The sequence below is a fragment of the Poeciliopsis prolifica genome, unplaced genomic scaffold (assembly GCF_027474105.1).
Source record: "Poeciliopsis prolifica strain line A6 unplaced genomic scaffold, Auburn_PproV2 SCAFFOLD026, whole genome shotgun sequence".
In the NCBI taxonomy this organism is placed as follows: Eukaryota; Metazoa; Chordata; class Actinopteri; order Cyprinodontiformes; family Poeciliidae; genus Poeciliopsis; species Poeciliopsis prolifica.
Genome location: NW_026562401.1, coordinates 4,778,560 through 4,793,496, shown reverse-complemented (window position 1 = coordinate 4,793,496; position 14,937 = coordinate 4,778,560). Strand labels below are relative to the sequence as shown.

Here is a 14,937-nt window from a genome sequence, read left to right as displayed (position 1 = left end):
TTTTGTTGTGAAACGTTCTGGTGGGCCCATCATGCTGTGGATTAACTTTTCTTCAGCTAGGACATAAAAGTGAGAGTTGTTTGGGGGAGTTGATGGAGCTTAAAATAAAATAAAACTTGTTAGAAGCTGCAGGATAAAAGTCTCTAAACACAGCCAGAGATACGTTGGAATTGATTAGACATTCTAACTCATGCGCATGAGTTAGAACGGCCCAGTCAAAGTCCAGATCTAAAACAAACTGTGAGTTCATTCATCACTCGGTCTGACTTCGACTTCTCCAAAATCTACTGAACAGCTCTTCAAAATTGATTTAGCTGCAAGATTGATGTCTTTTTGTAATTTTTTTTTAACTTCACTCTTTTATACAAACCTGGATATAAAATTAGATTTATCTGCATTTCCTTTTTTTTTTCTTTTAACAAAACAGTACTCAACTTTCCTAAAACATAATTTGATTAAAATATTAATTCATACTCTTTGTATCCCCACAGAGCATTTGAAGCTGTATGTCGCTACATTAACCTGCACAGTGTATGAATATGTTATTTAAATAAAAACATGCAAAAGAACCAAAATAAAATATTTGGGAGAGGAAGATCTCAGTCTCAGTGGGTTCCCCTGATGTCTTAAACACACAACACAGGCTTAGCAAACACATTTAATTACACTGTGAAATATTATGAAGGCCTGGAGCAAAAATAAACTGCAATTATGTTGACATTCATGGAACGCATGTCGAAGTCGTCGAGGTTTTAACACGGCCACACCTAGTTGACTACATATTTCTTAAGGGTGGCTGCTTCACATTTCGTTAGCTGTACCCTTTAGTCAAAAAGTTCACTGGGGATCCTCAAGAGTACTGAGAAGAAGATATGGAAGAGGGCCAACATTTTGAGATGTTTTGTTATCTATTGTCCTGTGCTTTCAAGCTTCCTTCCATGGGTTAAAGAAACAAAAATCCCAGGTATTCAGACAATGGTACTGGATGTTGAGTCACTGTTTGTTGGATCCTGAAACAAACATTCAGCATAGTTGTGTGATGAGGTAGTCGACAAGACAATATCAACCAGTCAGTCAGTCCCCAGGCACATGTTGTCAGTCACTGTGAAACAGACAGGAAATTACATGAAAGCTGCTCCTCAAAAATCAGACAGCGTTGCTCCCACACAGGGCATTTGAAATATTATACATATATACTTACGTACTCAACACACGATAACAAATGTAGAGCTTAGGAATCTGACGGAAGGAATATTTCTGTGTTGGATTTGGCAGAAAATAAGACAAGTATTTCTGCAACAACATTTGGCATTAGGAGTTATAAATGACTTGAAGGTTTTGGGGGATTAGTGTGGGAGAAACGCTGGCAGGAAATAACTCCCCTCCCTGTGACACACACACGCGCGCACACACACACATCCTGCAGCTGCACATGCTCCACAGGAAGGCCATGAGGGAGAAGAGCTCTAAGATCTACAGAGCTTTAAACAACTGGCTCTTCTCACTGTCATTCAAAAACTTACAGTTATTCCAGAACTTAATATTTATATCCCAAAGCTTTTTAAGTGCTACTGATTGTTCTTGGACCTTTTCATAGTCTTTTTTTCATTTACTGATTTTTTGTTCAGTAATAATAATAATAATAATAATAATAATTTACTTACAAGTACATCTTACTCTGACTTGATAGATTTCTTCCTCCTCTTTCTCTTTTTCTTTTTTTGCTTCATAGTTGTGCATTCTTGTTGTTATTAGAGTTTCATTTATTCATTCGCTTTTGAATGCTAAGCATTTTCATTCTCGTTATTCTGGTATCTGGAAAACTGCATTTATTTTCTGGTTTCAAATAAGTTTATATTCTGAGGAATAAACTTAAATTATATGTCAACTAAGACACAAACAATTCTCTCCTCCAACAGTAATAAAGAGTTAGATGAGAACCAGAACTGGCGACTGACCACGGGAGGTCAAAGTTTAAGAAGAGAAAGTACAGGTCTTTGTGCTTTTTCTACTTTCTGTTTGAAGGAAAGCATGTGTGTGCAGGCTAGTCATTCGTGAAACATAAAGTTTATTCATGATATAAAACTGTATGTCGAAGTTTTTACCATAGATGTACTTACTTTGGACAGTCGGCACTAAAAGCATTCTTATTATACCATCAATTACCCTTATAAACAATTTCCACATAAAAATATGAATTAAACACTTTACTAATCCTAAAAAATACTGTTAAATGGAAGCCATAAGGCACATTTCATACACTAATACAGAGTTAATATCTCTCAAAACAAAAAAGCTGCAGTTTAAAACTTTAATTTGCTGTAACTGTGGTGCATATAGTCTTCAGAGATTTCATAGCTAATGATTTATTAACTGTTTATTAATCATTTTGAAAGGGAGACTTACTGATCTTTCTGTTTTATTTATTCACATAGATTTCCAGATTTCCAGAGATTGGTCCAGATTTCTCTTTTCTCATTCTGTTTACACCCGAGTTGTTACCAGAAAGGTGAGATCTTTATCAAGTTCCTGCATGCTTCTTGCTTCAAAACTCTCTACAAGAGACAACAGAGGCTACAATGAGGGATACACATAGATAACAGAGGAACTGACCCAACTTGCTTTTCATAATTTCCTACTCTTTTCATTCATTTATTTCTTCATAGCACAACTGGAGATTTGTAAAATAAATAAATAAATAAATAAATGAACAAAAGGGAAATAATCAGCATTCATATTAAGAGTATTTGAAAATGTTTAAAACCAACGTTTTTCCTTGTTTTCCTACAAATAGTTGGATTTAAGCGGTTTGGACTAAAAGATCACAAAGTGATCTTTTGGTCCAACTTTTCTCACTCTGCTGGAAGCTCACTCATTTACATTGCAAATTTAGCAGCAATGGTTAATTAGTGGCAAAACAATACTTTGAGAGGTAAAAACTTTTGTCAAAAAATTTTGTTAATTTAGCTGAGGATCGAGGTTATAAAACTTCAAATGTGTTTTTTCAGTTGTTTAATTGTTTGACAGTCAAAATTCAAATGAAAATACCTGATAAAAAATGAAAGTGTGGCGCAAATCTAAAATATCCAACACAGTGGCTTAACTGTTTATTGAATTAATCAGTTAACAGTTCCCAATCATTCCCCAATATTTGTCGTATAGGTAAGTTATCTACATAATTCAAAATAAAATGGACAAATAACATTGTTGACAACAGAAAAGGGAAATACAGATATATAAAAGTACAGTCTCGCTTTATTATACTGTAAATCTGATGCGTTGTTTTCCTTTCCAACACTGAACTTCCAGGTGAGTCAGTGACTAACTGCGACAGGACATATTTGGCTAAGTGTACCCTACGCTTGTCTGCTAAGGCATAGCCAAGTCGCTTTATTTTGTTTTTTTGGGTAGAACAAGTAACAAATACCATTTCAAAGTATACTTAAACTCTAAAATTGGTAGACTAAGGAGAATTGGAAGCAGTAATTTATATAAGCGTGGTTAGTGTCGCAGTTCTGCCTGTAAGACATTACGCTGGGAGAAATAAACAAGAGGAGGCCGCTGGCCGACTTGGCCAATGTAACTTATCTGCCATTTTGTAGCTCTGTAGTTCGCTCAGACCGAGCTGTTCGTCAACGCAGAAGGAACAGATGCACGAATGTCTGCTTGTTTTCTTTTGATTTACCTCTTGTGTTAGGGTGTATTAACGTTCATTTTCTTTATTTAGGTAATTGTATTTGCGCTCAACTGATTGTCCCCACTGTAATTTACATTTCAGGTCGGACTTTTAGAGTTGTTTACCTTCTGAGGGATTTTAGAGAACCCGAGGCTAACGGCGTTAGCCTGGTTTTTCTGGTTAGCTCTCTGAAGCTAACAGATAATCTGTAGTGAAATGGCGGCCAACACGGCTCAAGCGACCGCTGCAACCAACTGGTAGGTCACACTCTTAAAACGAGAATGTTAATTTAGTTCAAGTAAATGTCGTTTGATGAATGTACATTATGTTTTGCGTTTGTTTTGTTTTATTTCATTACCAGTAATGGCATTAGGTTTACTCTCCGCTTACAGGAAATTTGCGAGTTTGTGTGTAGGCCGTTGATGCGGCTAACGGAAGGGTAACGCGTTAGCTACAGTTATTTCGCTAAAATGTAACTTAAAAGATGCAATTTATGATTGAACGTTTTGTATCTGACAATGTGATAATACGTCAAACATATTATGCTGGGCTAAAAACGAATGCGTGTCAGTGTTCTTAAAAATGAAAAGCTGGATACATCCCCAACAAAAATACGAAAATAAAAACCGTGTTTTTTTGTTTGCATAAATTCTAGGGTGTTGCATTTCTGGAGACATGAGGTGGCAACAGGTAGAGAGCAGAAGTGTACGGTGATCTAGTTCACGTTTGAAGAGATTAAATATCGTAGCTTTTGAGCAGGGTCAGTCCTAATTGTGTTGCTGAGGCAAATACTGAAATTGCTCTTCATTGAACTCTCCTTAATGAATTCACAAGCTCAGCTTGAAATATTGTGCTTTTAGTTTAGAATAGTCTGGTCCAGGTTTAAGGTGTTTTACTCTAATTTTTATATTAAAGCAGATTAAACACTCTCAAGGCAGTGAAAACATTGCCCTTTAACAGTTTCCTGAATCTGGAGGTTCGATTCCAAAGCCAAAGTGTCAAACGACTTGTGCAAAAATGTAATTTTGATTACTGTAGAGCAAGATGAAAGATATCAAAGAAGTCTCCCTTGTGCTTGTGTAAAACAGAGTGGATCAAACCCTACCAGTGTATGCTCTTAACCGGAATTGAGGGAAAACGCAAAATCGGATTAGGATGTGGTTAAACTATTAAAGGGAATTGTGTATCCAGTAGCCTGGTTTGGTTCTTAAAAAGCAACTGCAGTCACTAATAGTTGTTTACCTACAGGAACCTGTTGAAAGTTCATTTGTATAATTTAAAAGCTAAAATTTTTGAAGAATTTCTTAAAACATATAAGTAAAATTCACAGCTTGATTGTGAACATCTTATGAATTGCCTTTCATTTTAATATATTTTTTAAATCTTTGCTATTAAATATGTATGTTGTACATTTGTGCCTTTTTTATTTGTGACTTTTAAAAGCTGCTAGAGTTCAATGATGTATCTGAATAAAATCCATATTTTGTTGTTGACATGCTCCAGTTTCTGAAGGCCGGTTTCCTTCCATTTTAAGATTACTGCAATCTCCACATCAGCACAGCTGAATCACATGATTAAGTCATTGACAGGACTATGCAGAACTTGAGTGGATCAGATGTCCCTGATCCACTCAAGAGTTGCAGAACCCTGGCCCTCAAGAACTGGAATTTTTCACCTGCTGATTTATCACTAGCTCCTGACCTGACGTGTTTGGGTAAACCCTAATCTGTGGGGTAATTCATTATGTTATGAAGACATTTTGAGACTTTGTTGTCCTGATCCAGTCAGTTTTTTTAATTCTAGCAAAAATATCTGGCAAACCCATCTCAAGTATTTGTATCTGTTGATGGCAGGTCCTATGGCCCTGCTGCAGATGGCCATGTTCATGAAAATCCAGAATGGGAAAAAGCACGACAAGCACTTGCATCAATCAACAAAACTTCTAAGAATTCACAAGATAACAGAAACACGGCTGAGGTTTGTGCTTCATCTCTGTTGCATCTTACCTGTTTCACACTAGAGAATCTATGCACCTGTGGGTGTACTAAATCTTGAGATGCACTCTTAACTTCACTTAAGGACATTACCACAAATATGTGTTAATTATATTGTTCAGCATTTGTCCTTTGGGTTTTGCAAAAGCATCTTGTAGTTTTTTTTAAATTGAGTTCAGTTCCTATTAAATGCTTGTTTATTATTATTTCAAAATATTTTGTTGTTGTGTTGGTATTTTTAGGCAGGCCAGTTTCAGGCAGCAGTTAGTGACTCTGCTGCTCTTCAGCAGCAGCAGCAGTACTATCCGTGGTACCAGCAAACTCAGCAGCATTATCCTGGATACACATACCCCTACAGCTACTACTACCCCATGGGACCTGTGAGTACCGAGGAAATAAATTGCTCATCGATTGTGTTTAGCAGGCTTATTTTGTACCAACAAATTGATGTATTCTATTTTTTTATGTGTCTATAATCAGAGTAATTGGAAACATTTTTTCTAATAGCTTGTACTTTTGTTAAAACACACTTGGCTCATTAAAATACTGAAAAAGACCTTTTCTATTTTGATACTGTTACCATTAAAAAATAAGCAAAGTGGTCCAGTTGCCTGTTAATATCTGCCAATACTCCCCAGTTTTGTGGGGACATTGTGGCACACTACTTTTAATCTTTAGCTCTGATGCTGCTGATCAGTTAAAGGGGAACTGATATGTGCATGGACACAATTATGGCACAGCAGGTTGAATTTGTTTTTACCCAAGGCTGTACATCCTACAATGCAATTTTAAATCTACAGTGTTGGGATACACTTAATAAAAATAAAGGTGCAACTGTGATACTATTGTGGTTGCATAGATGCATCTCGTAGCCTGTCACTCAGTGCACCAAACACATTCCTTGAAATAAATTATTATGTTTCACAGCTTGATTAAATTTGATTGTTTAGTTGAAACAATATCTCTGGTCTTCAGTAAAATAACTGACAAAAAAATAATTCAGATTTCCTGTCCTTTTTTCTCTTGTAGTATGGCGCTGCATATCCACCAAATCAGTATGGTGTACCTCAAGGAGCATATCCAGGAACTCCAACTTCTAATGGACAGGTATAGAGTGCATTTTTCTTTTAAGTAAAATTTTAAATTACTTTCAAATGATGAGTTGTGGTGGTGACTGTTTTGGAATCAACAAACACAAATACGGATCTTCTGACGAAGCAGTCAAGATATGATTAAGTTTACAAATTAAATTAGAAACCAGTGGATATCATTGTTGCTGCTTGATGCACAGTTGTGTGGAAGTTTTCCCGATTCTACTGTTTTGTTTTCACAGCCTCCCCCTGTGCCTGGAATGGAAGACCAGACCCCAAACTACTCCCAACCACAGCCCCCTCCACCTGCCACCCCGCAGCCTCCCCAGAGCCCAACCACCTCAGAGAATCCCCCGCCCCCGCCACCATCACCTATCCCCCCTCTCCCCAATTCCCAGTATGTCTCACCTGCTTCGCAAAATTCTTACAGCACCAACAATAGCATGTCATACCCCAATGACCCCAACCAAATGCAAGTGTACAATCACTCTCAGGGCAGACCAAACTATAGCCAGAGTTTCCAGGCCCCAAACTCTTACCAGCCTTCTCAGAATAATTCCCAGCAGCAACAGATGCAGAGTCAGTACTCACCTGGGCTGGGCCGCGGAGAGGCCAATAAAAACCAAAAACAAGGACAGCAGATCTGGAACCGCATGAAACGTGAGCTTTTCCTTTTCTCACATCACAGCTTCCCCATCATTAGTTTTTATGTTGCTTTCTTGAAAGGAAGACGGAGATAATTGTTTGCTTTGAATGTTTTTGCTCTCACAGAGGCACCAGGAACGGCACCGGTTAAATTTAATATTTCCAAGAGGCCTTATCAGGTTCAGTGTTCCCCAGTTTCCAGTCAGGCTTTCCAACCAGGTGAGCAGCCCACCGGGTTAAATCAGGCTCCTTCCTCACCAGCTACTGCCAGCACTGCTCCCGGAGTGGCCCAGACTAGGTCAGACTCGCGTCACTCATTCTTTAACGACCAGATGAACTGGTAGTGACCTTAAATTCCTCTCCAGGCCCCAGGACTGGCCCCAAGCGATGAAAGAGTATGTGCAACGTTGTTTCACTGCCTGCGAAACGGAGGAAGACAAGGATCGTACTGAGAAGGTGTTAAAAGAAGTCCTCCAGGAGCGGCTGAAGGATGGTTCCGCTTACACAATTGACTGGACCCGTGAGCCGTTACCAGAGTGAGTTTAGGTCTGGCTTTGAATACTGAGAATTCTAGTAGAAGCTAATTACTGCCAGAAAGATATTAGTTTTATTTTGTTTTTGGTTCTGACCAGTCTTGTGAGTTAGTTGCTCTCTTAAGGAGGTGTTGTCATAGCAAAGCATGAGTAAAGTTTTGCCTGAAGCTGGGCGTTTGTTTTCCACAGATTAAAGGTGAAGCAGTCTCGTTGGGAAGCTGTTCCACCCCAAAGAACATCAGATAACTCCATGATGCGGGGAGGAAGTACAATGGGGGCTGCTTCCAGGGGCAGAGGAATTAGCCACAGGTTAGGTAACTACAGGAACATTTTTTCTCAAAGGAGTCCATCGTCTAGTTCATCGCGATCCTCCTCCCGCTCTCCTTCGCCTTCACACGGCCGACACAGAGATCGAAGCAACCAAAGGCACAGGCGCAGGTAAGAGTCAAGTCTTGCCCTCCTTTGCTTTGAATACTTGGAAATGTCCTTGCTAAGATGTCTGATGTCTTCCCACCTTTCCAGTGATTCTGGGTCCCAGTCAGACAGCAGCATGTCCAGCGACCTGCAGCCTCAACTGTCAAGACGAGGACAGAAAGGCGGACGCGGTCGCGGTAATGACAGGGACAGGGGACGTGGAGAGAGAGGTAGAGGAAGAGGAGGAAAGGCCAACAGAGGAAGACGGTAAGATGAACATTTTTATTAGTCATTGATTTATTTATCATTCCTGTTGTTAAGTGGTTAATAAATGTGATATTTGGGACTCTGTTTTGTAAAGCTTTCCCATCTTTTAAACCAGGCCAGTCAAACTGAAAAACACTGGCTGGTCTCTCAGTGCATCTCTAATGTGCCTTTTTGTTTTACAAAAGCTTTATATTTTAAAAATGTGTCTTTTAGGAACATGGATGATTCAAATGCAACTGTTGGAAAAAAGAGGAAAGGGGGAAGCGCTGGTATGGATTTCCATGACCCAAACAGGGAAGCTAAGAAGCAGAGCAGAGCAGCTCGTTTTCAAAAGCAGCTTCGCTCTGAGCCGCTGGTTCTCTCCATCAACTCCCTGGATCTGCCTGATGGAACCCAGGAGAGCCTCAGCTGGGAGGACTGTCCCATCGTGGGCTCATGTCAGGACATTACCAAGCCCTACCTGAGGCTCACCTGCGCCCCCGACCCTTCCACTGTCCGCCCTGTACAGGTATCCGATTCAGAAGATGCAAACACAAATTCCCCTCTCAGTTTTTATCTATATGTTGGACAGTTTGTCATTTGGATCTACAGTAGTTTAAGTTGCATTTAATGAAAATTGATTCCTCTGAGATTAACACATTTCTACATAACTTCACATTATATTCCAATTAGAGTTCTTTTTTTCCCCTCAATGTCTGACCTGAAAGAAAAGAAGTACTGAGGAGCTTTTTTCTTTATAAAAAGCTCCGGTTGTACTTCTTGTGCAACTTTGACCTGTTCTTTTGAAATGATGGAGTTAAACTTCGACCAGGTTTGCATCCTTCAGAGACTAAAGATCTCACCTTTGAATTGATTCTATTCTTGTCTTCTGCCAGGTGCTGAGGAAGTCCCTGCTAGCTGTAAAGGCCCACTGGAAAACTAACCATGACTACGCTTATGCATGCGAACAGATGAAGTCCATACGACAAGACCTCACGGTGCGTTGAATTAGCCTGCTGTCTAATTTAAAACAGAAAAAAAAAATCAACTAAAAATAACTTTAGTTACTGTGTCCCTGCCAGGTCCAAGGCATTCGAACTGACTTCACAGTGGAAGTATATGAGTGTCATGCACGCATCGCCCTTGAAAAAGTGAGATTTTTTTTTTGTGTATGCGCTTATTTATTTATTTTTTTTTGCGAAGGTGTGTTTTCTAAGCTTATCTTGTTGCTGTTTGGACTCTTAGGGAGATCATGAGGAGTTCAACCAGTGCCAGACTCAACTGAAGGCCTTGTACAAGGATAATCCGTCAGAGAATATTGGCGAGTTTACAGCCTACAGACTGCTGTATTACATGTTTACTAAAAACTCTGGAGGTAAGCTTACATCTTTGTGTCATAATTCGTCTAAAAAGGCAACATTTTTCAGCGTTTTCATGTTGGCCACTTTCCCTCCAGACCAGATCACCGAGCTGGTGTACTTGACCCCGGCTCTGCGGGCGGATGAGTGTGTGGCTCATTCTCTTGCACTCCGTGCCGCCTGGGCGCTGGGGAACTACCATCGTTTCTTTAAGCTCTACCAGGAAGCGCCACGCATGGCTTCATATCTCATTGACAAGTTTGTAGAAAGAGAGAGAAAGCTCGCTCTTCGGGCCATAGTCAAAACGTGAGTTGTGCTCCAGAGATCAGAGCTTTCATTCACTGTAAGCCATAATGAAGAAAGTTACAAAAAAATGAACACTTGAAATACGCCACTCGGCGAGTTTGACTGTTTTTTATATAAAGTGCTTCATGTATAGCTGACATGTCTTCCTCTCTCTCCTTCTCTGTTCACAGATTCAGACCCGACCTTCCTGTTGAATATGTGCAGAAAACTCTGGGCTTTCCGTGTTTAGATTCCTGTATGGCCTTTTTAACTGGGCTAGGTGTTTCCTTTGCCCCTTCCGACCCCAGAAAGATAGACTGCAAAACCAGTACAGCCTGCTTGGCTGCTTCTTGAGGGAGGGAGGGAGGGAGGGTGGTGGTAGGGTGACCTTGTTGAGGGAGACAGAGGGATCAGCATATAGATCCTTACTTTCTTTGCAAAGCCCTTCAGAGTGTAGAAGCAGGCAGTAGTATCCACATAGATACTTACTAGTACACTCAGTCTTTACACATCCAATCAAGAGATTACCTTGTCTTAGAAAACAGAAGATTAATAATAACTGAAGAGTGTCCAAACACACTAAACTGTGTGGACAACAGAGGGAACAGTTTTGTACATGGGGTTCGATCATCTAAGCACTAAGCATTCACATCTAGATCAGGGACCTCATGGATCCTTTCCCTCTCCCCTCCCAGTTTTTAGTGCTAACAGTGTTCTGTTATGTTTTTCCTTCCTCAAGTCAACAGCTTAAAGACCCGAAGATCCAAGTCTCAAAGCGGCTCCCCGTCAAGTCGTTCTCTGCACTCTGGAGCCTGCAGAACCGCCCCGGTGCGGCTGGTTGCTTCAAAGACTGTGAGAAGATGGCGGTTCTTTCTCAGGAAGAAGAGCTGGTGGTTTGTATCTCCTGTCCGGCGTCCTGTCTGCCTGTGGCGTCAACCTGAAAGAAAAGGACTGAGGTGTGAATCGCTGCTCCCGAGCTTCTCCTCTGATGGGTTCTGACATGGCAGCGATGCAAAGAAGTCCCAGTTTGAGGAGCACTGACTTTCTTTCTGATGAGCGTTCATCAAGATTAAGAAGCGGATCCGCTCGACCACTGGATGAGGTTCTGCTTCCCTTGGCGTCAGGTAAAAGGTCCCACCGGCGTCTGGAATCCAGCACGTCTCTGTTCTGCCGGACCGCAACGACGAGGCCTTTCTGCATCCATCGGGACCTTTTAGCAGCCGTTGTTCTACAGAATCGCCGCAACGGAGAATCTGCATCCCGACAGCGCCGCCAAGGAGAACCGACTGGTTTGTATGCTGCTCTGTCTGCAACGCTGGTAAGAAAGAAGAACTTCTGGAAGGAGCAGGATGGTGGCACAACTGAGGCATCTTCACTCTTTGGTTTTGTTTTCTTCTTTGGACAGCAGTATTGGCTTTTCTTTCATAGAATGGCAGAAGAATTATGAAATGTGTCAGGGTTCAGGGAAAATTCACAGGTAGATTTTTTATTTTTATTTTTTTGCACAGTAAAAGTTCTAATAATATAGCAATGTCAAAAAAAAGGTTTTACAGCACACATGCACTCTGCTGTCTGAGAAGTGCATAATGTAGTTTGTGAAATGAGTTTTAAACAGATGTAGACGGTAATTTAAGAGTTCAGTGAACCAAGTGCAGATCAGTACTTTTGCCAAACTCATTGTTTCTATGAAATTTGTCAAATAAAAGTTTCAACTAATTAAAAAGTTTAAAAACTTGAACTGTAAATGAAAAATATGTCTAATTGGATCTTTTTCACTTTGTCATGAAATGTTCAGCAATATTTAGGAAGCTTTATATACATATATATCTTTTTTTTTTTTTTTTTTTTTTTTTTTTTTTTTGTTACTATCCAGAATGCCAGTAGTTAGTTCTGGTGATGGAGAACTTTGAAGTTCTGATTGGGTAAAGCTTTGTCTCATTATTGTGGTAAATGAACCCCAGAAGCAAACAACAGATGTCTTTTGCTGCATGTCGCGTTATTCTGAAGCTCCTCTCTCCTGCTCTCCTAAAAAGGGAAAACTTCAGCTCAGTATTATGGAATGATCAGAGCAGATGTCAACCTCTGTGTATTAGACTTGTATTACAGCAAGGGTAGATGCAGGCTTGTTGTACAAGCTCAATAAGAAATATTGTAAATATTGTCATATTTGGATTTTTGTTTTTATTTAAACAGTGAATACTTTTTTGTTTTTCTCCTGGGTAAGTTTGAAAGCTTCTTTATTTTCATAAATTATTTATGCGACTTACTTTCAGATGTTTGCGGGGTGGTGGTAGTGGTTGTGCTGCGCATTGTGGCGATTTTTTTACTGCGGTGAATAAGAAATCAAAATGCTACTTTCCGAGGTATCAAGCCAAGACTCCATGATGTGTGGGAAATGTGACAAATCGGTAACAAGTGAATGGGCCGCAGTAATTTGATCGTTGTTACTACAGATATTTTTGACAATGATTTCAACTTGTCTTTTCTTTCCCCCTTCATCCACCCTCTCCTCTGCCCTCCATCCTCCTCCCTCCCCCTCCCTGTTCCCACGCACCGCCACACCTCTCGTTCTTCAGCTCGTAGCGCTGCTGCATTGCAGGAGCACACGGAGTGAGGAAGTGGGCGCACCTCCTCCAGAAGGCTGCCGGAGAGAGTGAAGCTGTGAGCAAGTCCTGATTTGACCTGCCCACACTGCAGCCATGCAGCTGGTTGAAAACAAGGGAGCCTCTCTTATCAAAATGTATAAACATGCCCTGCTGCTGATGTGGTTCTTTGCTGCTCATCAAAATATTTAAGATGTTGGGTTGTAGTTTTAAAGATGGATGACCTGTGAATAACGCTGTTCTGATGGTTTCTGTTTGTCCAGGTGCATTTTCTGTTTGCTTAATCTGTGAACAATTATCGGTTTAATTGACTTTGTTTTGTTTTTGTTTGTTTTGTAAGATTGATAGAGTTAAGTTTGAAGATCCCTTATCTAAAATGTGTCTGGACATGCAGAATGTTGATTTCTAAGTTTAGGTTTCTGAAATGTGCTCAGGATAAGAAACGGCTTTCATCTGTAACGTTTGATGTAAAGTTTCTACACAGGTTTCACTTGTGCAGATCTAAGGCTCAGTCTAAAGAGAATCCATCCCTTGATAACTAACTGAACACATTTTCATTTATTTTATTTTTAGTCATGTTCATGTTTTCATTTTTTTATTTATTTTTTTGCTCTTTTGGTACCGTATCCCTTCATGAACTCCTTTCTTGATCCTTGACACACAGTTCTCTTCTCCCTCTTGCTTAGTTTCTCATATTCTTCCATTTCTTCCCAGCTGGTCCGTTTAGATTGATTTCGTTCCTCTCGCCTTTCACTCTTTTTCTCACCCCTGCATGAAGCTCTCTCCTCACTGAACATCTAACCAGTACTTCCTCTCGTCATTCTTCTCCCTTTTTTATGTCGAATTTGTTTGTGAGCATTTGCTGTGTGCAACTTGTCACCCTGACTAGTAAGTATTGTATTGACATCTGCAGTGCTTTGATAGTTTATGTTGCAGCGCACTAACAAGCTGGAGGTTTATCTGCAAAGCCCCTCTCCCCATTTCCCCACTCCTATACAGATCTGAGAACGTTGCCATTTTGTATATATTGTGTAAACATTTTTTGAAATAATAAAAGTAAAGAATAAAAGGTATCTTGGTCCATTTTTTTTATTGAAGAATTGCTGAACAAGAAATGTCTTAGAAAAATCTACAAGAACAAAAAAAATCCTAATGAATTATTGAAAAGAGAAATTTAATTTAGCAAATAGAGGAAAGGAAAGGTCAGCATCAAAGGTCGTCTAGTAATGTTCTGCTGTTAGGAAAGAAGAAATGAATGTGCAATAAATTAATGCAAATCAGAAAAAAAATGTCTTATGCTTAGAAGAAGGAAAGAAATGCATAAGGGAAGATGGACCCCAGAAAATGAATCATAAGGGGTTAAGGAGAGTTCAGAATAGTAAAATTAAGGAAGAGCAAAAATCAGTACGTCAAGAAGAGGTTGTTTCAGTTTCTAAAGCTTTGTGCAAATGACAATTTTAGTCATACAAAAAAAGATCTTTTTGTGGCAAATTTCACAAAATCTTAGCGTTTTCACTGAATACCTGTTCTGGTGAAAGTTTCTCCACTGACTGAAACAACAAAAATGTCAATCTTCATTTTCTCAGTGGGTAAAAGGCTAAATATTTGTTTCATACGAAATCTTTGCACCTGCAATAACTCCTGTAAACCCATCATGCTGCATTAAGATGTGTGGAGATCTTCACAGTTCAGGTAAACGCTGGAATTACATTCAATTTGCTTTATTTACTGTTAGAACAGTTGAAATGATTGAAAAAACTGAAATCATTTCACACCGTAGTGTGAAAACATTTCTTTACAGATTTAATTTCTTTTTTTCCCCCCTCACTTCAATGATGATGGCCTGAGTAAATGCTACTGCTCCAAATACTACAACCAAACAGCTAAATGAAACTGAAAATGATTGAGAGGTAGATGGTGAGGTGACATTTTTTAAATTTGGAAACAGTTGTGTTCATGCAACAATTAGGTCCATTTACTTTTTCTTACAGAATCATGTTGCTTCCTCCCCCTTTAATGACAAATTAACTCATAGTTTTAAAACTCATTTTATATTTGTTCAGGTTGTGTGTTATATTTGTTAAAAGTTATT

General features: G+C 39.5%; 1 protein-coding gene across 2 annotated transcripts; it reads left to right on the top strand.

Moving 5' to 3' along the window:
• Nucleotides 1-3,562: 3,562 nt before the first annotated feature.
• Nucleotides 3,563-13,918, top strand: leng8 (leukocyte receptor cluster (LRC) member 8). 2 transcript variants are annotated; one of them, XM_055047478.1, is made up of 16 exons: nucleotides 3,563-3,660; nucleotides 3,779-3,933; nucleotides 5,530-5,653; nucleotides 5,913-6,050; nucleotides 6,700-6,777; nucleotides 7,004-7,421; nucleotides 7,533-7,704; nucleotides 7,772-7,942; nucleotides 8,129-8,377; nucleotides 8,462-8,620; nucleotides 8,834-9,128; nucleotides 9,496-9,597; nucleotides 9,682-9,750; nucleotides 9,845-9,974; nucleotides 10,056-10,263; nucleotides 10,434-13,918. In XM_055047478.1, exons 2-16 carry the CDS (start codon nucleotides 3,893-3,895, stop codon nucleotides 10,594-10,596), a joined length of 2,517 nt encoding a protein of 838 aa, XP_054903453.1. In that variant the 5' UTR covers nucleotides 3,563-3,660; nucleotides 3,779-3,892; the 3' UTR covers nucleotides 10,597-13,918. The 2 variants fall into 2 exon arrangements, with proteins under 2 accessions (XP_054903453.1, XP_054903452.1); XM_055047477.1 differs by having other exon boundaries at nucleotides 3,596-3,933.
• Nucleotides 13,919-14,937: the final 1,019 nt, after the last annotated feature.

What these genes read in the sequence shown, in the direction of transcription:
- leng8 (XM_055047478.1), top strand. Translation starts at nt 3,893, where the DNA reads ATGGCGGCCAACACGGCTCAAGCGACCGCTGCAACCAACTG. An exon ending in CTCCAACTTCTAATGGACAG is followed by an intron (nt 6,778 to 7,003) that starts GTATAGAGTGCA and finishes TTGTTTTCACAG; the next exon opens with CCTCCCCCTGTGCCTGGAAT. An exon ending in GTTTACTAAAAACTCTGGAG is followed by an intron (nt 9,975 to 10,055) that starts GTAAGCTTACAT and finishes CTTTCCCTCCAG; the next exon opens with ACCAGATCACCGAGCTGGTG.